General features: G+C 33.9%; 1 protein-coding gene across 2 annotated transcripts in view; it reads right to left on the bottom strand.

Moving 5' to 3' along the window:
- The window catches only part of otp (orthopedia homeobox), a 91,198-nt gene extending 70,649 nt beyond the window's left edge, over positions 1-20,549 (bottom strand). The window contains exons 1-2 of one of the 2 annotated variants that reach the window (XM_075310904.1): positions 20,298-20,549; positions 13,730-13,885 (exon numbers count right to left, since the gene is read on the bottom strand). In XM_075310904.1, the coding sequence (XP_075167019.1) occupies positions 13,730-13,885; positions 20,298-20,315 (174 nt within the window). In that variant the 5' untranslated portion in view covers positions 20,316-20,549. The remainder of the gene's footprint in view (positions 1-13,729; positions 13,886-20,297) is intronic. The other variant, XM_075310903.1, reaches the window with a different exon arrangement.
- Between the last annotated feature and the right edge of the window lie 4,430 nt (positions 20,550-24,979).

The raw sequence follows: 24,979 nt of genomic DNA, 5'->3' as shown, positions 1-24,979 counted from the left end.
AAATAATTACGAATCAATATGGACTTTTGCACGGGATCGGTTTATATGGGGGCTATATATGATTATGGACTGATATGGACCACTTTTGGCATGGTTGTTAAATATCATGTACTAACATCACGTAACATGTACCAAATTTCAGCCGGATCGGATGAAATTTGCATCTCTTAGAGGCTCCGCAAGCCAAATCGGGGGATCGGTTTATATGGGGGCTATATATAATTATTGACCGATGTGGACCAATTTTTGCATTGTTGTTAGAGACCATATACCAACACCATGTACCAAATTTCAGCCGGATCGGATGAAATTTGCTTCTCTTATAGGCTCGGCAAGCCAAATCGGGGTATCGGTTTATATGGGGGCTATATATAATTATTGACCGAAGTGGACCAATTTTTGCATGGTTGTTAGAGACCATATACCAACACCATGTACCAAATTTCAGCCGGATCGGATGAAATTTGCTTCTCTTAGAGGCTCCGAAAGCCAAATCGTGGGATCGGTTATATGGGGGCTATATATAATTATGGACCGATGTGGACCAATTTTTGCATGGTTGTTAGAGATCATATACTAACACTTGTACCAAATTTCAGCCGGATCGGATGAAATTTGCTTCTCTTAGAGGGCCTGCAAGCCAAATTTGAGGGTCCGTTTATATGGGGGCTATACGTAAAAGTGGACCGATATGGCCCATTTGCAATACCATCCGACCTACATCAATAACAACTACTTGTGCCAAGTTTCAAGTCGATAGCTTGTTTCGTTCGGAAGTTAGCGTGATTTCAACAGACGGACGGACATGCTCAGATCGACTCAGAATTTCACCACGACCCAGAATATATATACTTTATGGGGTCTTAGAGCAATATTTCGATGTGTTATAAACGGAATGACAAAGTTAATATACCCCCCATCCTAAATATGGTGGAGGGTATAAAAATTGTTTCCCTTAAGAGAAATAAATTTCTATGAAATTTTTAAAACTATGTTTAATGGATTAATTTCTTAATTTTTCATACGGATATGAATTTTTCAATTTTTTTTTTCAATATCTTTTTTTCTTATTTGTCGTGTCAAGTAAACAGCTGATTCCATACAAAAATTTTCGGAGCATTAGAAACTGGCCACAATTGGCATATCCTGTGATATTATTGGACGTGTTGTGCTCTCTATCATATTCTTCTCTTATTCTTGGAAATCCGTACCGTTAACGAAAACATTAATTAGTCTCCAATATGTCTCCTTTAGTAGTTTCCTAAGCTTCATACCTTGCACCACACTGTGGAGCAGGGTATTATAAGTGGCTCGGTATGCTTGCAACACCCAGAAGGAGACGAGATAGACATATGTTGTCTGAGTCGATATAGCCATGTCCGTCTGTCTGTGTGTCCGTCATATTGTGTCAAACGGAGAACAGACGGTATGAATCTAACAATGACAAAATGACACCGTGTATTGTCAAAACAATATCCTGCGTTCCTGATCTGAAAACGTAATGGTTACGAATTTATTAAAAAATGGCTACCGTGATTTGAACCTGAATTGTCTGCTCCATACGCGTTTACAATCGCCTTAGCACATTGCACCACCGACGGAGTTGCAGCGAGAAAGTCTAAAGAATATTTTAAGACTTTTCATGGCCAAGGAAAAACGAAAGTCGTCCATGAAGTCGTGAACACCCTTGGACGAAACTGTTTTCGTGAACGTTTCCGTTTCATTGTGTTACCGTGCGTTCACGATTTTGGAACGTTATTGTGTACATTGTCTTTTGCCGTTCCTATTCAATGCAAATATGCCTTCAAATCTATGAGCCAGGTCTAGTATCACCCGGCAGACAGACTATCTTCCTACTCGCCTTCAGTCAATGTTGCCAGGGAAAATTTACCCTACAAGGATAGAAAAAGTTCTCTACTTTCCCCTACATTCCCAAAAAAAATTCCCTACAATTTCCCCAACAATATTTTTCGTTAAATTTAAATAAAATTTACAAAACAAAAATGGTTCTATATGCTTTTTCATCTTAAAACATATGAAAATTCAACGTATATTACGTAAAAACAAATTTGTATTACCACCACAGCTGCCACAGTTGGTAGAAATCTACCAAAAATAGTGGATTCTTTTCTGTTTGGAAAAACCAAATCTGGTGCGATGCAATGCTATTTGCAATATTTGTCACCATTGCAAATCCCAAAATGCAAAAATAAGACCCCCCCCGATTGGACTTAAATTGCGACCTAGACTTTGATCATAAAAATGTGTTCAGAGACAGACGGACGGATGGACGGACGGACAGACGGACATGGTTATATCGACTCAGGGACCCACCCTGAGCATTATTGCCAAAGACACCATGTGTCTATCTCGTCTCCTTCTGGGTGTTACAAACATATGCACTAACTTATAATACCCTGTTCCACAGTGTGGCGCAGGGTATAAAAACGATGCATAACATAAAAAAAGTAATTTTTTGAAAAATATTTGATAAAAAATTTGCCGCTGGTGAGATTTGAACCTGCGTTTCTTATTTCTTCGTTCATACTAATAAAGAACATCTCGAAAAGCAATTAGAATGTTATTCCTTGGTGTCGTATTACGATCATATCACAAACATTTGAATTGACCTTTCGACGCTTTATGTTCAATGGCGTTGTGGCTGAGTATGCTAAGGTGTTCTGGTATGGTGCCATCAAACCCAGGTTCAACCCCTGGCCGGAGCGAAAAAGTTTTTCAAATTGTAAAAAATTAGATAATAGGAAAATAATAGTATAATAAAAAATATGGTTGAAAAAAAAAAATGAAATTGGTTGAAAAAATTTTTTTTTTCGCTTTTTAATTTCTTCATTCAAATTAACTTCCAGGGCACAACTTCTAAAGCAATGCAAAGGATCCATAAAGGGTGTACTTCCGTCCTATGACAAGTCCATGGAAAATTCACTGGAGATGATCCAAGTTTGCACAACTTCCCAATCACAGATTGGGGATCCAAACTACTTTTTTGGAAGCTCTTTTTTTGCTGGGTATTTAACTCAATGACAAGGAACCCCTTTTTTATTGCATAGTCTGGAAGATATTTCACATTACGGTAAAACCTTTTAGATACGCTTTAATACACTCAGAAATGCCTTCAGCATTACTGAGAGGGAATAAACCACACCTATATTTTTTTGGTGCACGCAGAGAAGGAATATGATTTCCTCAAACATATGCCAAGAGAGAATTTTTGGACGGGGAACATGGAAAATGTTTGTCACAAAAATGTTGTTTTCTCGCCAAACAAAAAGGCGCCTGCCGAAAGCAGATACATATTTCAGAGAACATAACATATTTGCGACAAACATGTTCCCTATCCAAAAATAACATTTTGCTTTTGAAACAGGTTTGAGTTGATCGTATTTCTTCACCGGGTGTGTTTGGTCGAAACTGGGATTGAATTCAGGACCCTTTGTGTATAAGGCAGGCATGCTAACCATATATCTCCATTAATAGTTCTGCTAATACCTGAGCATTTCCAATTACCAATTTTTACCACATTGGATTCATCCTAAAAGCACACTATAACCTTAAAAACTCCAGATATCTTGCACAAAAATTTAATACATTTTTTCTGTGAAGCTACGAGAATGTAGATCGTTGTGCTGATTTTGTCCCTGTTTCGATTTGTTGAATGTTATATCTGTTCTATTCGAATGTTCTATCTGATTTCCACTTTTTACTTCTTGAACGCATAAAAGCTGAAATTTTGACACGATTTTCCTAAATTTGCTAAAATTATTATTCTATTAAATTCTATGGCATTTTTTTATATACCTCATTTTGTAGATTTTAAATATATTTATAGCATAATTTGATATTACTTTAAAATGTAAATCTTAAATTTTCGCATATTTTAAAGCTAAACAATTTCCTTTCTGGCCAATTTTCAAACACACGATGCGCTCATACTCTGACATCTGGAATTTTTAGCCTTGTTTGGCTCAGCGGGGTATTGGGGTCCCTTCTGACCCATCTGTTGATATATGTTGAACAAACATTGAACCTTTATTGAGTTCCGTGAATCCCTACTGACCCATCTCTAACTTAGGAGTCCTTTCTGACTCGCTGGGGTCCTTACTGACCTATAGGGTCCCTTCTGGCCCACTTGGAATATAGAATTGTATCTAATTGAATTGAAATGTTATATTTTGTAATGTCCCGGCTGCTATTAGCCGTATATAAATAAATAAATAAATACACTAAAATAAAAAATAATAAAAATCAATGCATACTTTTAGATTGAGGCCATAAATCCATTGAAAGAATAATACTCTATGTATAATTAAGACAACACATTTTAGTCTTAAGAATTTCCTGTATCATTTATGTAAGAAAACACTCAATAAATACAAATTACAAATTAAAAAAATTTAATTTAAATCTTAAATTTTCGTACTTTTTAAAGCTAAACAATTTCAAAAATCAATGCATACTTTTAGGCTGAGCCCATAGATCCTTTAAGAGAAAATTAGCCACCTGTTTGCTTAGCTCCTTTTCTTCCTTAATACGCACAAAATTACACACGCACACGTACTCACACATTCACAAGACTATAAAGCGCAGGGGAAAAAACTATTTACCCAAAAACTTTGGACATTTATTTAAGCCACAAGGAAAACATTAAAACTTCCACTTTCACACTTTAGTGGAAGAGCAGTTATAGAGACAAACATAAAAATACCAATGAATAGACCAACACAAACAAAACCCCAACAAAGACTTGAAGATATCCTTAAAGCAGACTCTACTGTTACATTACCAAGAGCACAAAGATCATAGCCGTAGTAGTGATAGTCTTTGGTTGTATAGACCACACCAACCAACGCTAAAGAGAGAGGAAAAACGAATTTAATGAAGCAGTAAATTTGATTGTCGCATAAACAAAGGTTACCGTCCTCCCCAAAACCCAAAGCATAAGACCATCATGACTCCCAAAAGCTTAAAATGACTTCCGTTTTACTATGCTTTTCACCCTTGGGAGGGGTGTTGGTGGAGTGAATTATACTCTAGGAATATGGCGAGAAGTCAGGGTGGACCAGAAACCAGAAATTTAGTCTGCTTTAGTTTTTTTTTATTTTTTGTTTGGCTAGGAAATATTGGGATTTTCTACGGCGCTATTCTGCTTGCCAGTCAACTTAAATTTGAGTTTATGTGTTTCACATAAAGTATAATTTTAGGCTTTAACAGTAAAATATAATAAAAGCCTATTTTATGGCTAAAGTGAAAAAAATTTAAAATGAAAATTTTAGGAAACTCCCAATGAAAAGGAGAGAGGCTTTTCGGGGAACCAAAAAAAATGTATGTTGATGGCTATGTTCTGTCTATGTTTTTGGCATATATATGTGTCATATGTTTTTGGTAGTTACAATGACTATATTGGCTTTGTTCAGTGTTCACTCTAAGGCAAATTGTATATTACATACAGAACACAACACACTTGTGGTTTATGTAGAATTTGGCATTTTTTCAACAGAAAATCGACAGCGGTTTGTCTTCGATTGATGCTAAATCAACATAGATATTGACAACAGTGGTTTTAAGATTGAAACAACTGTCAATTCTTTGAGTGTATCGAAAAGGATGTCAAATTGTAAAACATAAATAGGCAGGATTTTATCATACCCTTCCCAAATGGTGAGTACTCTACAAAAATATTCGCCTACTATGAATGCTTATGAACTCAAAAATTTGGATCAATTAACATGATGTTAAGGAAAGTTCCCTTAAAATAATGAATTTTTTATTAAATGAAAGTTTATAATAATTCCCAGCAGAAAAATTGGAAGTTGTTCCAAAACCATTTCCTTTTTAGAGCATCGCGTGATCCTCCATCAATTTTTTTCCACTTCTCACGAAGTTATTTTCGACCAGTCTTAGAAAATTCGCTATTTGGCGGTTTAAAGTCAAAATATATATTTTGGACAATGAAAAGTACCAGAAACGAATACAAAATCAACAAAAAAGCAAAAAAAACAACAACAATAAAAATAAAATTACGAATTTCACCCATTCGCGGAGATTTGAACCTGTTCCAGTTGTCTTTTTCACTTCCATGGAAGTTCTTTTGAGGGGGTTTTGCAAATTATGAACATTTAAAATTTTTATTGAGTTTGGGCATTAAAAAAATACTTGATTAAAAAATTAATTATCATTATATAATTAGCAAATTTCAATTAATTTTTTAATTGATTCAATTAAAAATTTAATAGATGTTGAATGCAAAACTCAATTAATTTTCTCATTAACGCCCAAAGTGAAACTGCCTGACAAAAATTGATTTTAAGTGTTTTTATTAATTCAGTAACGATTACATAAAACGATTTAAATAAAAAACTAAAAAGTTATTGATATAAATAAGAAATAAAAATAAAATTTTTTTAAAAATATTGATAAAAATAAAAAGTGAATTGGTGAAACAAATCTTGTTTTTAGTTTTTTTTTTTTAATTACTTCATTCAAATGCACTTCCCAGGCACAACTTCTAAAGCAATGCAAAGGATCCAAAAACCGAGCACTTCCATCGTGTGACAACCCAACATGGAAGTTGTTTTAAAGGCAGAACTTTAAAAGCACTTCCAAAAATGTCCTCCCAAAGATGTTCTTTATTTTAACTACACAGGAAGTTCTTTTAATTAATTTTTTTAAAATTCACTTTTTCATATTTTTAATGGAGGATTTTAATTTTTTTTTTTTAATAAATACGTTAAACACACAGCATGAATTAATAGTTAATATGGTACAAATTTTTAAATTCCGACGAAAAAAAAATTCAAAATCCATTTTAGAAAAATTTCAAAATTTTGAAAATGAGGCATTTTAAATAGATTCAGGCAGGCGTTGGAATGCATTAAAAATAATAAAGAATTATAAAAATTATTTATTTGCCAAAATATTACATTTTTTTTTAATTTACATCCAAAATACTGAATTCGAATCACACCTTAAGAAGTGATGCAAATTCAGTGCAACGTCTACTGAAATGGTGGACATCGAACCTATGACAAGCCCATGATAAATTCAACGCTTCTGCGCCAATTTTGCACCACTTCCGGATACAGAACAGTAGAATATTTTCACTGCTTTTTTTGTGACGCTTTTTTTACTGGGAAGCTCATGTAAAATTCATTTGAGATGATTCATGTGTGCACTTCTTACGGATCACAAATTGGGGATAGGTTAAAGAGTGGCAGCCCGATTTAGTTTCAGACTCACTTAGACTATGCAGTCCAATGTGATATAAAAGTGGGCATCCTAACTACTTTTTGGGAAGCTCTTTTTTTGTTGGGTTTTCTTCAAAAAAAATTGTTTCGTTAAATCTTTAACACAAATATTTAAAATTTCCGTCTTTCCATTTAAGTTATATGTCATTGAATTAAGGAAAATTTTCCTTAAAGTAAAGTGTACCATTTTTGATGATTGAATTTAATATTTAAATACATTTTCAAAATTCTATCTCAAATGGTGTTATATCAAATATCTTGAAGTTCAGGTGAAAAATCGTCAAACTATCATTTTCATTTTTTTTTTGACTAAAAAATCTACAGTAGGTCTAGTATCTAAGCTTAGCCATAATTTATAAAATTTCTATCCCTAGTCATATCAAAAACTCACTTCTGGTAGCCTATGTTGTGCAACATTAAGGTGGGTATTAAGTTCAAGTTTAGCCTCTAAAATCGTCATTTTTTCACGGTTACTTTTCTTTAATAATCCATTTTAAAGAATAACAATTTTGTGAAAAGTTGCTTTGTGCTATTCACAATCAAGTTATAATAAGATTTGGAACAATGACATATAATTTTATGCCTTTTTTCTGATTTATTTTTGATTTTAGTGGATAAAGTTGAACTTAGTACCCAACTTTAGGGGTAAATTTTCCAGTTTCCAAGCCACTAAAAAATAATTTTTACATTTTTACGCCACCTTTTTACCATGTTGTGCCACTTTATCACTAATATCTTTTGTAGTGCAATAATTTTCATAATAATAATAATTTCAAACCCTAGTGTTAAGTGGACAATTGTTACGCCTGAAAATAAGCCAGGGAATTTTTCTGTAATAGGTAAACTGTGTTCTCCCATAATCTGTCAATTTAAAGGATTGATTTTTTATGAAATTGAGATAAAATGATTATTGTTTTTTTTTTTGGATCTATTAATATTTAGATATAACAAAAAAGAAAAATGGATAGATTTTTTTATGAAATTAAGATAAAACGATTATTTTTTTTTTAGATCTAATAATATATAATAATATTTAGATAGAACAAAAAAAGTAAAACGGCAAAATAAAAAAAAATAAAAAAATTAACTTTAATAATTTTATCGATTTTTTTCCTTACAAAAAGTTTGAAACTTATTGTGCCAATTTTTTCCGATTATTTTTTTTTAGATCTAATAATATATAATAATATTTAGATAGAACAAAAAAAGTAAAACGGCACAATAAAAAAAATCAAAAAATTAACTTTAATAATTTTATCGATTTTTTTCCTTATAAAGGGTGATTCTTTTGAGGTTAGGATTTTCATGCATTAGTATTTGACAGATCACGTGGGATTTCAGACATGGTGTCAAAGAGAAAGATGCTCAGTATGCTTTGACATTTCATCATGAATAGACTTACTAACGAGCAACGCTTGCAAATCATTGAATTTTATTACCAAAATCAGTGGCAGAAAATCCGTTTTTTTATCGACAAATTTTGTTCAGCGATGAGGCTCATTTCTGGTTGAATGGCTACGTAAATAAGCAAAATTGCCGCATTTGGAGTGAAGAGCAACCAGAAGCCGTTCAAGAACTGCCCATGCATTCCGAAAAATGCACTGTTTGGTGTGGTTTGTACGCTGGTGGAATCATTGGACCGTATTTCTTCAAAGATGCTGTTGGACGCAACGTTACGGTGAATGGCGATCGCTATCGTTCGATGCTAACAAACTTTTTGTTGCCAAAAATGGAAGAACTGAACTTGGTTGACATGTGGTTTCAACAAGATGGCGCTACATGCCACACAGCTCGCGATTCTATGGCCATTTTGAGGGAAAACTTCGGAGAACAATTCATCTCAAGAAATGGACCGGTAAGTTGGCCACCAAGATCATGCGATTTGACGCCTTTAGACTATTTTTTGTGGGGCTACGTCAAGTCTAAAGTCTACAGAAATAAGCCAGCAACTATTCCAGCTTTGGAAGACAACATTTCCGAAGAAATTCGGGCTATTCCGGCCGAAATGCTCGAAAAAGTTGCCCAAAATTGGACTTTCCGAATGGACCACCTAAGACGCAGCCGCGGTCAACATTTAAATGAAATTATCTTCAAAAAGTAAATGTCATGGACCAATCTAACGTTTCAAATAAAGAACCGATGAGATTTTGCAAATTTTATGCGTTTTTTTAAAAAAAAAAGTTATCAAGCTCTTAACAAATCACCCTTTAAAAAGTTTGAAACTTATTGTGCCAATTTTTTTCCAACTTTTCAGCAATTCTCAACGGTAACGTTGCTGGCATTTTTTTTTCACCAACGATCTGGGCGTGAATCGAATTTGTGGCATTCCCATGGAGTAGTAAGAAACAGTATCTAAAAATGCTTACCATAAAAATCCTCTATAGAAATTTCCTTATCAATTTAGCAAAAAATCTTAACAATAAACAGAAAAGTAATTGATCCGAAAATCGCATTAAAACCACCATTCATCGTCTAAACAGGCAATTTGATAAATTGTTTTTAATAATTCGAAATCAATGTTAATTTTGTCTATAGTTACAATCACACAATGGTCATTGCAAGGATGGATGGGTTGAGCAACAACCACCCCATTAAAAATATAGCCGGGGCATAGAAATCCTTGCATAGACTTTTCTCCCCTTTTTTGTTGTATTTGGCAGGATAATCTGAGAAAATGACAGGGTGTTAACTACAATGCACAAGGGAAGAGACAAACACAAACAATGGGGTGACTTGAATCTCCTAGGTGTCTATGTGTGTATGTGTCTTTGGGTGTATTCGTGTATAAGAGTTGGTGTCTGTTGATGTTTATTAGCACTATTATAGGCAAAAATATGTTTGATTTTAGGCTTAAAATGTCATTCCAAAGGCTTTACACGTATTATCCTTGTACCAGCAGGATATCATTTCTCTATTTTGTTGTTATTGTTGTTGTTGTTGCTGTATTGTATGATGCTATTGCATTGTTAATAAAATTAGCATATAAATTAACTTGACTACATCATATTATTATGCGGTCATATTAATGCCTTTATCATTGTCGCCCCCTCCCCCTCGAATGATGATCCTGCAAGAATTGTTTAGCCCTATAAAATGCACAACAAATTCTGGACTAGCTTTTATGACAATGGATAACCAAAAAAAAAAAAAATATTATTGACATATTTTGTGAAACACATTAAGGCCATTTCATAACGTTTAGTGACTTCATCTCTTCTACGTTTTTTTGTTGTTTTCCTTTTTTGTTGTGAGTGACATTAAACCCAATGGGCCAGTCTATATCATTAAGTGGTAACATTGGAATAATTTTAGTTACCTTTAGATTTAAATAAAATGTCGCTGGCCAATTTAATCCAATGATAGCCTCTGTTTTTTTTACATTGACTCTATGTTTGATCCTTTCAATAGTCCTTTTCATGGCTCATTAATATGCTCATGCACGTTCATCGGTAAATCAATCTAAACGGATTTGTGGCTAATGACTCTAGGCTTTCCAGACCGGGGATGAACACTGAAAACATGTGTTTTTCCAGTTTGGTATTCTCTGTTACACATATTCAACATAGAAGAGTTTTACCCGAAATCTCTTGCTTGGGGATACATTTGGAATACTAAGTAGTAAAGAATGGTTTTGTTCCCTTGATAATCTAAATTTCAAGGTTTTTAGCTAGGTTTTTATACCCTCCACCATAGGAAGGGGGGTATATTAACTTTGTCTTTCCGTTTGTATCACATCGAAATATTGCTCTAAGACCCCATAAAGTATATATATTCTGGGTCGTGGTGAAATTCTGAGTCGATCTGAGCATGTCCGTCCGTCCGTCTGTTGAAATCACGCTAACTTCCGAACGAAACAAGCTATCGACTTGAAACTTGGCACAAGTAGTTGTTATTGATGTAGGTCGGACGGTATTGCAAATGGGCCATATCGGTCCACTTTTACGTATAGCCCCCATATAAACGGACCCCCAAATTTGGCTTGCGAGGCCTCTAAGAGAAGCAAATTTCATCCGATCCGGCTGAAATTTGGTTCATGGTGTTAGTATATGGTCTCTAACAACCATGCAAAAATTGGTCCACATCGGTCCATAATTATATATAGCCCCCATATAAACCGATTCCCCGGTTTGGCTTGCGAGGCCTCTAAGAGAAGCAAATTTCATCCAATCCGGCTGAAATTTGGTACATGGTGTTAGTATATGGTCTCTAACAACCATGCAAAAATTGGTCCAAATCGGTCCATAATTATATATGGCCCCCATATAAACCGATCACCAGATTTGAGCCTCTTGGAAGTCCAAAATTCATCTGATTCAGTTGAAATTTGGTACGTGGTGTTAATATATGGCCTCAAACTCCCATGCAAAAATTGGTCGGTATCGGTCCATAATTATATATAGGCCCCATATAAACCGATCCCCAGAGTTGACCTCCAGAGCCCCTTGGAAGAGCAAAATTCTTCCCATTCGATTGAAATTTGGTACGTGATGTTAGTATATGGTATCCAACAACCATGCAGGAATTGGTTCCTATCAGTCCATAATTATATATAGCTCCCATATAAATCGATCCCCAGATTTGACCTCCGGTGCCTTTTGGAGAAGCAAAATTCATCCGATCTGCTTGAAATTTAGTACGTGGTGGTAGTATATGATATTTAACAGCCATGCTAAAAGTGGTCCATATCAGTCCACAATCATATATAGACCCCATATTAACCGATCCCGAGATTTGGTTTTGGAGCCTCTTGGAGGAGCAAATTTCATCCGAGTGAGTTGAAATTTGGCACATTGTGCTAGTATATGGTCGTTAACAACCATGCCTAACTAGGTCCATATCGGTCTATAGTTATATATGGCCCTCAGATAAATCGATCCCCAATCACACAAGAATTGGTCCATATCAAGTTCATAATTGTATATACACGCAAAGAAAAAAAACGTTTGGAAAACGTGTACCGAAAACGTTTTTCTTTTGTTAGAGTTTTTTGAATTGCTTCGAAAAGAATACACTTTTATCACCAAAAAAATTCGTTTGTTACAAAATCTTAATTTTTTTAATAAAAAAAGTTATTTTTGAATCAACAACACAGTCCATTTCGTTTATATCAAACACTGTTCTTTTCTGACTTTAGGTCTTTAATAAGACACATTTTACAGTTCAAAATTTAATATACTACAATGTAATGTTGAACATTTTTTCGGAATCTTCCTAACATATCTGGAATATATGTAAAAAAAAAATAAAAAAACTTTGGTCGAAGCAGGGATCGAACCCACGACCCTTGGCATGCAAGTCAGACGTAGCAACCACTGCTCCATGGTGCCCAACTAAATGTATTTTTCTGTGAAATAAACTTTGTTTAATCGGCTCGTGGGCGCCGCAAGCTATGCTATATAAATATAACGTATATGGGTAATTATCTATTGATGACAATAACGGCTACATAGCTCAGTGGATAGTGTGTTGGCTTACAAATTGCATGGTCCGCGGTTCGATTCTCCGTCCAGGCGAAAGGTAAAAAAATTTTAAAAATTTATAAAATTGTATAATTTCTTCTACATTGTTTGTAGTACAGAAAAAGGTGCTAAGAACTAAAAAAAATCGTGGAAGTGAGAAAGATGGGAGGGAAAATGCAATTAGCCAGAAAAAAAATTTTTTGAGTTAGTCTTTATGAAATTGTTGTTACATCCTGGAAAAGAATACACGTTTATCACAAAAAGTATATACTTTTCTTCCAAATACACTTCCTTTCAACGAGAAGCAAATGAGAAACGAACTTTGTTTGTCTAAAATTTCGTTTGGGAGGAAAGAATTATTTTTTTGCGTGTAGCCCCCATATAAGCGACCTCCATATTTCAATTCTGGCTCTCTACGTACCGTGCAAAAAGTCCATATCGATTCGTAATAATTTGTAGACTTAACTATACATAACTTTTTTGCCTAATATATACCACGTATGGACTAACTCACAATTTAGAAAACTATGTTAAGAAGTTTTAAGATACCACAACCCAACTAATTCGATTGTGGATGACAGTCTTTCGTAGAAGTTTCTACGCAATCCATGGTGGAGGGTACATAAGATTCGGCCTGGCCGAACTTACGGTTTGTTTTTAATTGCTCTAATTTAATTTAATTTAATTGTTAGAATCGGGCAACGAAATGCTTGCAAATTCTCAGTATTCTCTTAGTTAAGGCCTGAGGTACTTCTGTTCGTTTCCACATTTAAAAAAATCAGTCACCAGACATAAATATCGGACTGATCATGAAGTTATCACCGCAATGGAGACCCTTTAGGGATCCAATGTAATCAGTTAAAACTAGACTTTGTTGAAAAATAAATCCACCCATTTCCAAAATACTTGTTCTTATCCAATTTTTTTTTTCGACCACCCAATCTTTAGACCTCCTTATTTATTTTTAATGCAACTCAGTGGTAAGAAAGAAGTTCTAATGCAACTCACCTGTACTCTAGATTCTGTTAATCCTATACGCATTGCTATCTCTTCTCTCATGAAAATATCCGGATAATGAGTTTTCGAGAAGCAACGTTCCAGTTCATTTAATTGGGCCGGTGTAAATCGTGTCCGATGACGTTTCTGTTTATTTTTATCCGACATCTAAAATAAAATGAAAAAAATCAAAGAAAATTTATAAATATTTGATATGAAAGAAAAACGTTATTTTCTACTAATCAAACAAATAAAATTAAAATACGTAAATAATAAACATGCAAATATATAATTAAATGTTGGTTCATATTTCAAGTTAAAAGAGCTGATATTTGAAAGCTATTAACATTTTGCATTAGAGTCTTGAAAATTCTCAAGACTCACCCAAGAGGGTGAATGCTATCACTCCAATTCTATATTCGTTCCAATGTAAAAGGGATATCCATTTTATAGCGAAATCTGACGGGATATAGAACTGGCACTAAGTTATATGAACCATTCATAACCAGTTCCGTTATTATGGCCTACTTAAAACACTTAGAAAGATATACCGAATAAAATCGATATCTCTCGTGACATTTGGGATCGTTAATATATTATTAGACTGCTGGCTAAAAATAAAATTTTGGAAAAAAATTGTATTAAAATTCTACTAGTGCAGTTCGAATACGTGGTGGGCAGAGAATGAAGCCAACCCATTTTTGTCGGCGGCGGCGGACACTAAATTTTTGCCTCCGGCGGCGGCGGCTTGACGGCTGAGCCGATATAAATTTGTTCACTCGGCGGCGGACAATTATCCATTACAAAATCAATTTGAAGTTAATCGAATGATAATGAGATTAGTTGTACAACCTGTCTTACAAACAAATGTACTTTTCGTTCAAATTTTCTGAGCTAAATTTTTGCTAAATTATTATAGCAGCTTAAATATGATTGGTTGTGTTCAAAATTTTGGAAAAAATACGTCAAATATATATAAATTTTTCTGATTTAAATCGACATTTTTGATTAATTGGCGGCTAAATTTGAGTCGAGATGAGTCGACATATTCGGCGGCGGCGTCGACTGGCAAAAAATGGTCGGCGGCGACTGAAATCGGCGGCGCGACTCGGCGGCTTCATTCCCTGGTGGTGGGAATTTATATATTTTTTCTAGTTTGTCTGTGAATTTACTTGAACTCTAATATCTCGAAATTGAACGATTTTTTTTTGCTTCGCAAAAACTGTGTTGACAATTTTTTATATTTTATTTTTATAATTTTGATTAACAGAATTTTTATAAAATGTTTCTCCCAACATTTAATGTTTAACCAGTTGTATGATGGTTCCCATAGGCAAATTGTTAACAGCTATTTATTTTATTAACATCAATTCAAATAAATTTACGTGCATTATTTAAAATTTACTACGTGTATGTAAAACATATTTCTACAAATTTCTATTCATAAAAAAACTATACATTTATAAATATAAAAATAAACTAAATCACACTTACTTTTTTTTGGAATTTTTGTTTTCATATTGATTGGTTTGGATAAAATGTAAAACGTACACAAAATGGAATTATGTTTAGTTTTTGTAATATTTGCAATATTTTCACAAGCAATCAAATTGAAATATGCAATCAAATGGATTTTGTATTGATTTGTTCCACATAAATCCATATCACACACATACGCACACCATAAGCAGTTCATCATTATATTTGAATTTATTTGTTTTTTGTTGGATGCATATTTTCAATTTCAATTTAATTTGATTTTTTTTTATAATTTCGATTACATTATATTGAATTTTATTTTAAAGATAGTAGACAAATACACCGAGGAAGAAAAAAAAAACGAAAAAAGGAACATTGATTAATATCATAGATGTGGTTGTTTTTTTTTTTTTAGTTGAACTAGTATATTTTTAATAATCTAAAATGTAAACATTGTTGGGAAAAATTAATAATGAAAATTTATTATTCTGGGTGGAAGTTTTGTAACACTCAATTTGCTTTAACCCATTATGGACCACGAGTAGCTCCTGTTTGTTGCTTCATATATATAAATATTTTTATTGGTTTAACGAGTTCACTTGTTGAATTTTTTCTCCTTCAGATATCCCCAAAACGGCTTCCATGGAGAATAGCCTTCCAAAAGTGCAAGATCTCCCATTTGAAGACCACCAGTTAAAAGTTTCATTTCACAAATTAAATGAGAGTTTTTTTTTTTTTAATCACGAACTTTTGGACATAATAAAGCTGTGATACAAGATACAATTTCAGAAAAGTTTTTGGACGCTTTTTAAATGCAATCCGTGGAAGTTTTTATGATAATCGGTAAACAAACCCACCATTTCACCCACCACAATCAAGTTAATCAAATTGCGAGATAAAATGTTGCTCCTCCAAGAGATTCTTCAGATTTGGCCACGATCAACTTCTTTTGTTTTCAAACTTAATGTAATATTACTAGGTATTTATCGGCCCTGCCCTAACATATTCAAATCACACAACACATCCTTTAAATTAACTAAACCAAAGATTCACTAAATTCGTGTTTCCCATAAAATAGTTCTGAATTTCTAAAAATTTTTAAATAAAAAAAAAAACAAGTATATACGGCCGTAAGTTCGGCCAGGCCGAATCTTATGTACCCTCCACCATGGATTGCGTAGAAACTTTTACAAAAGACTGTCATCCACAAATTTCCACTCACACTGAAAAAACAGTGAACCCACCAGGAAGAAATCTTTTGGTTAATTTTAGAAAATTTTGTATATTTTTAGAAAATTTTAACTAAACAGTATTACAAACGCTGACATCACGCCGATATCACAAAAATAAGTAAATATTTTTCGACAAATTCAAGAAAATTTATTACACATAAGTAATTTTTTTCACTTGATAAAGAAAATTTTGTAGTTTGAAGGAAAAATTTGTAGTTCAAAATTGCAAGAATGTCTTTAGTGACATACGAAGTTCATGATGGACGCTTTTGTAGTAAAATTTACAAATTTGAAGAAATAATGAACTATTTTATGAGAAATACGAATTTAGTAAATCTCTATGCTTAATTTCTGTATATTTTTTCCCCGTCTTTTAGTTCATTTAACTAAGGTTCGTAAAAAATTATTAGAGTAAATGAAACTTTCTCCAAATATAATAATTTCATGAACTAAAATATAGTTAAATTGGCTTTAGTGAAATAGTGAGTTCACTTTGTTTTGAGTGCACTGGGATGAAATTTGCTCCTCCAAGAGGCTCCAAAACTAAATCGCGGGATCGGTTTATATGAGGGCTATAATTGATTATGGACTGATATAGACCACTTTTGGCATGGTTGTTAAATATCATATACTACCACCACGTACCAAATTTCAATCAGATCGGATGAATTTTGCTTCTCCAAAAGGCACCGGAGGTCAAATGTGGCGATCGGTTTATATGGGAGCTATATATAATTATGGACTGATAGGAACCAATTCCTGCATGGTTGTTGGATACCATGTATTAACATCACGTACCAAATTTCAACCGAATGGGAAGAATTTTGCTCTTCCGGAGGTCAAATCTGGGGATCGGTTCATATGAAGCCTATATATAATTATGGACCGATATCGACCAATTTTTGCATGGGTGTTTGAGGCCATATATTAACATCACGTACCAAATTTGAACTGAATAAGATGAATTTTGGTCTTCCAAGAGGCTCCGGAGGTCAAATCTGGTGATCGGTTTATATGGGGGCTATATATAATTATGGACCGATATGGACCAATTTTTGCATAGTCATTAGAGACCATATACTAACATCATGTACCAAATTTCAGCCGGATCGGATGAAATTTGTTTCTCTTAGAGGCTCTGCAAGCCAAATCGGGGGATCGGTTTATATGGGTGCTATATATAATTATGCACCGATGTGAACCAATTTTTGCATGGTTGTTAGAGACCATATACTAACACCATGTACCAAATTTCAGCCGAATCGGATGAAATATCATTCTCTTAGAGGCTCAGCAAGCCAAATCTGAGGGTCCGTTTATATAGGGGCTATACGTAAAAGTGGACCGATATGGCCCATTTGCAATACCATCCGACCTACATCAATAACAACTACTTGTGCTAAGTTTCAAGTCGATTGCTTGTTTCGTTCGGAAGTTAGCGTGATTTCAACAGACGGACGGACGGACGGACGGAGGGACATGCTTAGATCGACTCAGAATTTCACCACGATCCAGAATATATATACTTTATGGGGTCTTAGAGCAATATTTCGATGTGTTACAAACGGTATGACAAAGTTAATATACCCCCCCCCCCCCCCATCCTATGGTGGAGGGTATAAAAAATTAAAGTTTAATTGAATCCCTTACTAGTTTATTATACCCTGCGCCACACTGTGGAACAGGGTAATATAAGTTAGTGCATATGTTTGTAACACCTAGAAGGAGACGAGATAGACACATGGTGTCTTTGGCAATAATGCTCAGGGTGGGTCCCTGAGTCGATATAAGCATGTCCGTCCGTCCGTCCGTCTGTCTGTGAATACATTTTTGTGATCAAAGTCTACACAGTCTCACACAAGTTTACATACGATTAAAGAATTTGTATTTTATTGAAATAATAAAATATTATAAACTATGCATATACATGCTTTAATTTTTGTAAAATAATTTGAAAACATAGTATTTGTTAATTTTTAACAATATTTTTTTAGTGTGGTTTATAAAAAACAACAGGAAAGATGTTTGGTTAGTAGGTTAAAAACTCAGGGGTATGTAAACTTGTGTAAGACTGTGTAGGTCGCAATTTAAGTCCAATCGCCTTCAAATTTGGCACATGTTCCTAATTTGGGTCAGAATAGACCCCTATTGATTTTGGAAGAAATCGGTTCAGATATAGATATAGCTCCCATATATATATCCTTCGTCCATATTAGTTCATATCGGACTAATATGGACCCAGCAGCCAGAGTTTTATAACGATTTGCGTGAAATTTTGTACAAACATAACACTTAGTCGTATAGTCAAGTGTGCAAAATTTGATTGAAATCGGTTCAGATTTAGATATAGCTCCCATATATATCTTTCGCCCGATATGGAGTTATATGGCCCCAGAAGCCAGATTTTTGGCCGAATTTGGTTGAAATTTTGCACTAGGAGTACAATTAGTAGTATAGTCAAGTGTTCAAAATTTTATTGAAATCGGTTCAGATTTAGATATAGCTTCCATATATATCTTTCGCCCGATATGGACTAATATGGTCCTAAAAGCCAGAGTTTTTGCCTAATTTGGTTAAAATTTTGCACAGGGAGTAGATTTAGCATTGTAGCTATGCGTGCCAAATTTGGTTGAAATCGATTCAGATTTAGATATAGCTCCCATATATATCTTTCGCCCGATATGCATTTATATGGACCCAGAAGCCAAAGTTTTATCCCGATTAACTTAAAATTTTGCACAAGTAGTACAATTGGTAGTATAGTCATGTGTGCCAAATTTGATTGAAATCGGTTCAGATTTAAATTTAGCTTCCATATATATTTTTCGCCCGATATGGACTTATATGGCCCCAGAAGCCAGAGTTTTGGCCCAATTTGGTTGAAATTTTGCACTAGGAGTACAATTTGTAATATAGTCATGTGTGCAAAATTTGATTGAAATCGGTTCAGAGTTAGATATAGCTCCCATATATATGTTTTTCTGATTTCGACAAAAATGGTCAAAATACCAACATTTTCCTTGTTAAATCGCCACTGCTTAGTCGAAAAGTTGTAAAAATGACTCTAGTTTTCCTAAATTTCTAATACATATATATAGAGCGATAAATCATAAATAAACTTTTGCGAAGTTTCCTTAAAAGTGCTTCTGATTTAAATGTTTCCCATATTTTTTTTACTAAAATGGTGTTCCACCCTAGTACATTAGCCAACTTAAATTTTGAGTCTATAAGTTTTGTAAAAGTCTATCAAATTCTGTCCAAATCGAGTGAATTTAAATGTATGTATTTGGGACAAACCTCTATATATGTAGCACCCAACACATTTGAGGGATGTGATATGGTATCGAAAATTTAGATCTACAAAGTGGTGCAGGGTATAATATAGTCGGCCCCGCCCGACTTTAGACTTTCCTTACTTGTTTTTTCTTGAATCAATTAAAGTTAAATCACATAGTCAGTAGACAGACATTGTGGTGTCTATTCCAACTCTAGTAGGGCTAATGATTATCGTCCTTCTCTTCACATTGGGATGATCCTTGATTCGCACCTATTAACCTCTTGTTTGTGTAAAGCCTTCGTATGGTGTCATAGTAGGAAAATAAAGTGTATCTGGCTTTCCTTTTATAGTCACAAAATCTAACATTTGTACTATAGATTCAATATTCCAGGACACTAGTATTTGTGGTCTCGCTTTTAAGTTTATTTATCTTCAAATTGCACCTTTTAACGCTCCACAAAGGGTTAATTCTATAGCATATAACAATTTTTCTTAAAATTTCCCATGAATGTTTACACTTTTTTTTAGAATATTAAAATTTACTAGAAGTTATTACTATGTGATACCATAGTCTGTGCAAAAGTGCACTTACCTGATCTTGTTGTTGCATACTGTTGTTGTTATTGTTGCTGTTATTATTATTGTTATTGGCCAATGGATTCTGATTATCGCATAGATTATTGGAGACATGCAAACGTGGACCACCTCCACCACCGCCTCCACCAACGACACCGTTTAGCGAAATATCACTGGGATTTGGTGGACCATTGGTCAATTGGCCAAAGCTATTGACACCGGCATGTAGGGCAGACAATGCCGCCTTGGGTATATCACAATCTTTGGGACCTAGAAAGATATATTAATGGGTTAACCAATTTCGAAATAGCAATTCAAAATAGTATAAAATATAATAGACTGAATGCTTTAAAATTTTTTAAAATTACAGACTAGCAAATTTAAAAAAAAAAAAAATTAAATCTAAGATATTAATAAATTTATTTAGGAAAATTGAAAAATCTACATTAAAGTTAGAATTTTTTTCTATGACCAATTTATTTGTTTAAATTTTGAAGCCAAAAAGCCTATTAAAAAAAAAAATAAAAAATAACTAAATTACAGTTATTAGTCAATTTATAAAATGCTGTCAAAAAGCCAGTAAAAAGGAAGATTTTTCCTTATTTTAACAAAACCATTTCGCTGAAAGACTTAAAAAAAGGTATGTCGGGGAAAAAGCCAAATTGGCAACGCTGGTTATTGTTGCCATTTGATAAACAAAATATTTCACTCTACCAGTTTTAAGGTTTTATATAAGTTCAGTATTTTCAATATTTGTTTGTTTAACAATAAACTTTTACCTTTCTGTATTGTACTTCAACGAATTAAGTTATGATCGAATGCGGGAGAATAGCTTGTGAAGTGTTTAATTTACTATTCGATTGATGTGCTTAATCTTTTTTTTTTTAACTCCTATTGAAACCACAAAATATGATGTTTCTTTCAATAATTTCACTTTTTTTCTATTATTTGTATAAAATATGGATAACAATGCATTTCTCTTTTACTTTGCTTAGTACAATTTCTTCACTCAATAGATTTTTGTGATCACTGAAATCCTTGCAATCACATAACATCCCACTCAAACAAATTCACATTTCTTAATAAATCCCACAATAACATACACTTGCACACAAATAATGTCTATCAAAGCTCCATCACGAACAGATGCGAAAAAATGCCGAATTGAAATTGAAAACAGTTACGACAAATCCGAAACCATTGTATTTGATGATAGAATTTCGTAAACCGTCATTTAGCCACAAACCATTAAAACCAGTCGGCCAAAAAAATAAATATCAAATCAACGAAACGCAATAAAGAACAAGTGTTGAGAAGGAGAAACCGTGATGCCGGCTCGCGTATGTATCTCACTTAACTGAAATGTTAAAGTAAATTGAATTTTTCAACAACCTGTCATTCAAAAGATGCCAAAAACACCAGAAGAGCTGTAGACGGAGCGAAAAAATAATGAAATAAATTCACACAAATACAATGAAATAGGGCTCATATACGCATAGCCTTTCTCACCTCATGACACAAGCTCTCTTACCAACAATAATGAGAAACAAAAAAAAAAACTCATCTACTCTCATCTTCCCCATACACAAGTGAACAAGTGAAACAGGGGAAACAAAATTCATCATCTTCTTGCTATAAAATACAAAATGTACGTAAATTCAAACAGAGCAGCCAAAAGATGATAAAACAAACTACCAACAACAAAAAGTAACACAACATTAGCAACAATTGTTGTTACATAGAAAATAACAAATAGACAGCCAAAGAAACAAACAAACAGTAAAAGAGCTAACCCATTTGCAGTCCTCTACCCAAGAAAGGAGTGAGTGATGCGTTTAGGTGTGCGTGTGTGTTTGTGTTTATTGAGATTTTTAAGAGTTATCCAATATAATGGTGAGAGGTGAGAATTTAACCTGATCTGTAAACTTGCATGGGTTAATACAATGCTCACGTGTAAAAAACATATCAAAGTAGTGACTACGGAGAAAGGGGTTGTAGGTTAGGCAAGGTGGCGGTTGATTGTTGTTACACAAACACACGTTAGACTATCGACACTATTGTGGGGTTATTAGTTTTTCTATCATACAAATACACTCACTCAGGCTTTTTATCATCCTCATACACACTGTAACTACGGCGAAATGACCAGCAATAGCATAGAATATTGCCCATAAGCACCGATTTATTTTCTAAAAAAAATGTCTAGAGTTATTGTCGTTGTTGTTATCTTTCTCAACAACAAATTGTAGTTAAATAATAGAGTCTGCAGCAGCATCGACACAAAAACTCACTGTTAAAAAGGCAAATAAATAAAAAGTTAAAAAACTTGATGTGCGTGGTTGTTGTTTTTTTTTCTTAGTGTTGTGAGCAGTTTTCTTGACCTGTCTTCTTAAAAGCCGATAATACAGTGGCACAAAAACCCTCGCCTGATGCTAAATTTAACTAAAATTTATAGAAAAAATATTTACAATAAATTTAGCTAAAATTAATTTTTTGTTTTTAGAAATTTCCAATGAAATTATCCTTATCCCGTGCCTCAAAAAATTCTCAATAATAAACGGAATTAAATACTGCCTTAATATGTTTATGAATTGGAACCAGCGTATATAGACGTCCATGTCCTGGTGACCTAAACGCAGCTGTATCGAAACAATAAACTGTATGCGATCCGAAAAAGACGATCCAGACGGTTCATTTTATTGTTTAAAAGCTCACCAAAGCATTTTGGTCTTTTACATTCAGAAATAATGTTATTAGTGATGGAATTTATGTAGTGCTGCATCTAAAACGTGGAAAAAAACTCTTATTTTCTCCACGTTTTAGATGCAGCACTACTTAAACAAAACCAGAAATTATCCAAAAAATAATGGCAGATTTGATCGATAGCCATGTGGCAGTGGTAGAAGACTTGCTCGTGAACTGAACATATCGCGAGGATGCAGCACATATTGAAAAATAAACTTGAACTAAATCCATTGAATTTAAAAAAGGTGCAAGAGCTCAAAATCAAAACAAGTTTGACTGGAAAGAATTTAGGGGTTCGCTTGCACCAAAGTGGCAAGTTCCCGAATTTGGTTTTCTCTGATACCACCGTGGTGCAATGGTTAGCATGCCCGCCTTGGGTTCGATTCCTGCTTCGACCGAACACCAAAAAGTTTTTCAGCGGTGGATTATACCACCTCAGTAATGCTGGTGACATTTCTGAGGGTTTCAAAGCTTCTCTAAGTGGTTTCACTGCAATGTGGAACGCCGTTCGAACTGGGCTATAAAAAGGAGGTCCCTTGTCATTGTACTTAACATGGAATTGGACAGCACTCAGTGATAAGAGAGAAGTTCACCAATGTGGTATCACAATGGACTGAATAATCTAAGTGAGCCTGATACATCGAGCTGCCACCTAACCTAACCTCTGATACGAAGCCACTCTAAATTGAGCTGATCGGGTTTACTCGGCCAAAGTGGTCAGCTGAAAATTTACACCTTCGATTGGCAAACCAGAAATCAAGCGCCGTCGATGCCAATAGTATGGTTGTTCCCCGCTCGAAAATGTCCTAAAGGTAGTATTGCAGCCCTGAGTGGACAAACATTTCGACCATAGACCATGGATATTTCAGCAAGACTCACATTCATCGCACTCAGCACGTATCAATCATGAACGGCTTAAAAAGGAGGTTCCTCGTTTTTAATCGCACAGTGGCCACCAAAATCCCCAAATCACAATCGGTTGGACATCTTGTGCCTTTGACAATTTGGATAGAAGGTTGGCTTAAAAAAATCCAAAGTGTCGATCATCTCAAGACGACGCCTAGCCAGGAATGGGTAAAATACAGCAGAGCCACTGCCGTGCAGAATGTCGGCCGTTTGAAGGCCATAACCAATTCGAACGAATCTAAACCGATTCTAAAATTTTATGTTAATTCCGTAATTTTTGCTTTTGTACAATAAAATTGAAAAAAAAAAACAAGTATATACGGCCGTAAGTTCTGCCAGGCCGAAGCTTATGTACCCTCCACCATGCATTGCGTAGAAACTTCTACTGAAGACTGTCATCCACAATCGAATTACTTGGGTTACGGTAACACTTGCCGATGGCAAGGTATCTTAAACCTTCCTAACACCGTAATATATACCACATAGTCCATACGTGGTATATATTAAACTAAAAAAGGGCGATTAAATACGTATATAATTAAGTTTAAAGTTTCTATAGAAATAAAATTTTGGCAAAATAAAATTTTTACAACATTTTCTATAGAAATAAAATTTGGACAAAATATTCCATAGAAATAAAATTTGGAAAATTTTTTCTATAGAAATAAAATTTTGACAAAATTTTCTATAAAAATAAAATTTTGACAAAATTTTCTATAGAAATAAAATTTTGACAAAATTTTCTATAGAAATAAAATTTTGACAAAATTTTCTATAGAAATAAAATTTTGACAAAATTTTCTATAGAAATAAAATTTTGACAAAATTTTCTATAGAAACAAATTTTTCTATAGAAATAACATTTTGACAATGTTTTCTATAAAAATAAAATTTTGGTAGATTATTTTTGGCTCGAGTGGCAATCATTATTATGAACCGATATGGACCAATTTTTGTGTGATTGGGGATCGGCTATATATAACTATAGACCGATATGGACCAATTATGGCATGGTTATAAGCGGCCTTATACTAACACCACGTTGCA

Source organism: Haematobia irritans, chromosome 5 (assembly GCF_050003625.1).
Source record: "Haematobia irritans isolate KBUSLIRL chromosome 5, ASM5000362v1, whole genome shotgun sequence".
NCBI classification, from domain to species: domain Eukaryota; kingdom Metazoa; phylum Arthropoda; class Insecta; order Diptera; family Muscidae; genus Haematobia; species Haematobia irritans.
This window is presented reverse-complemented; position numbering and strand designations above follow the sequence as displayed.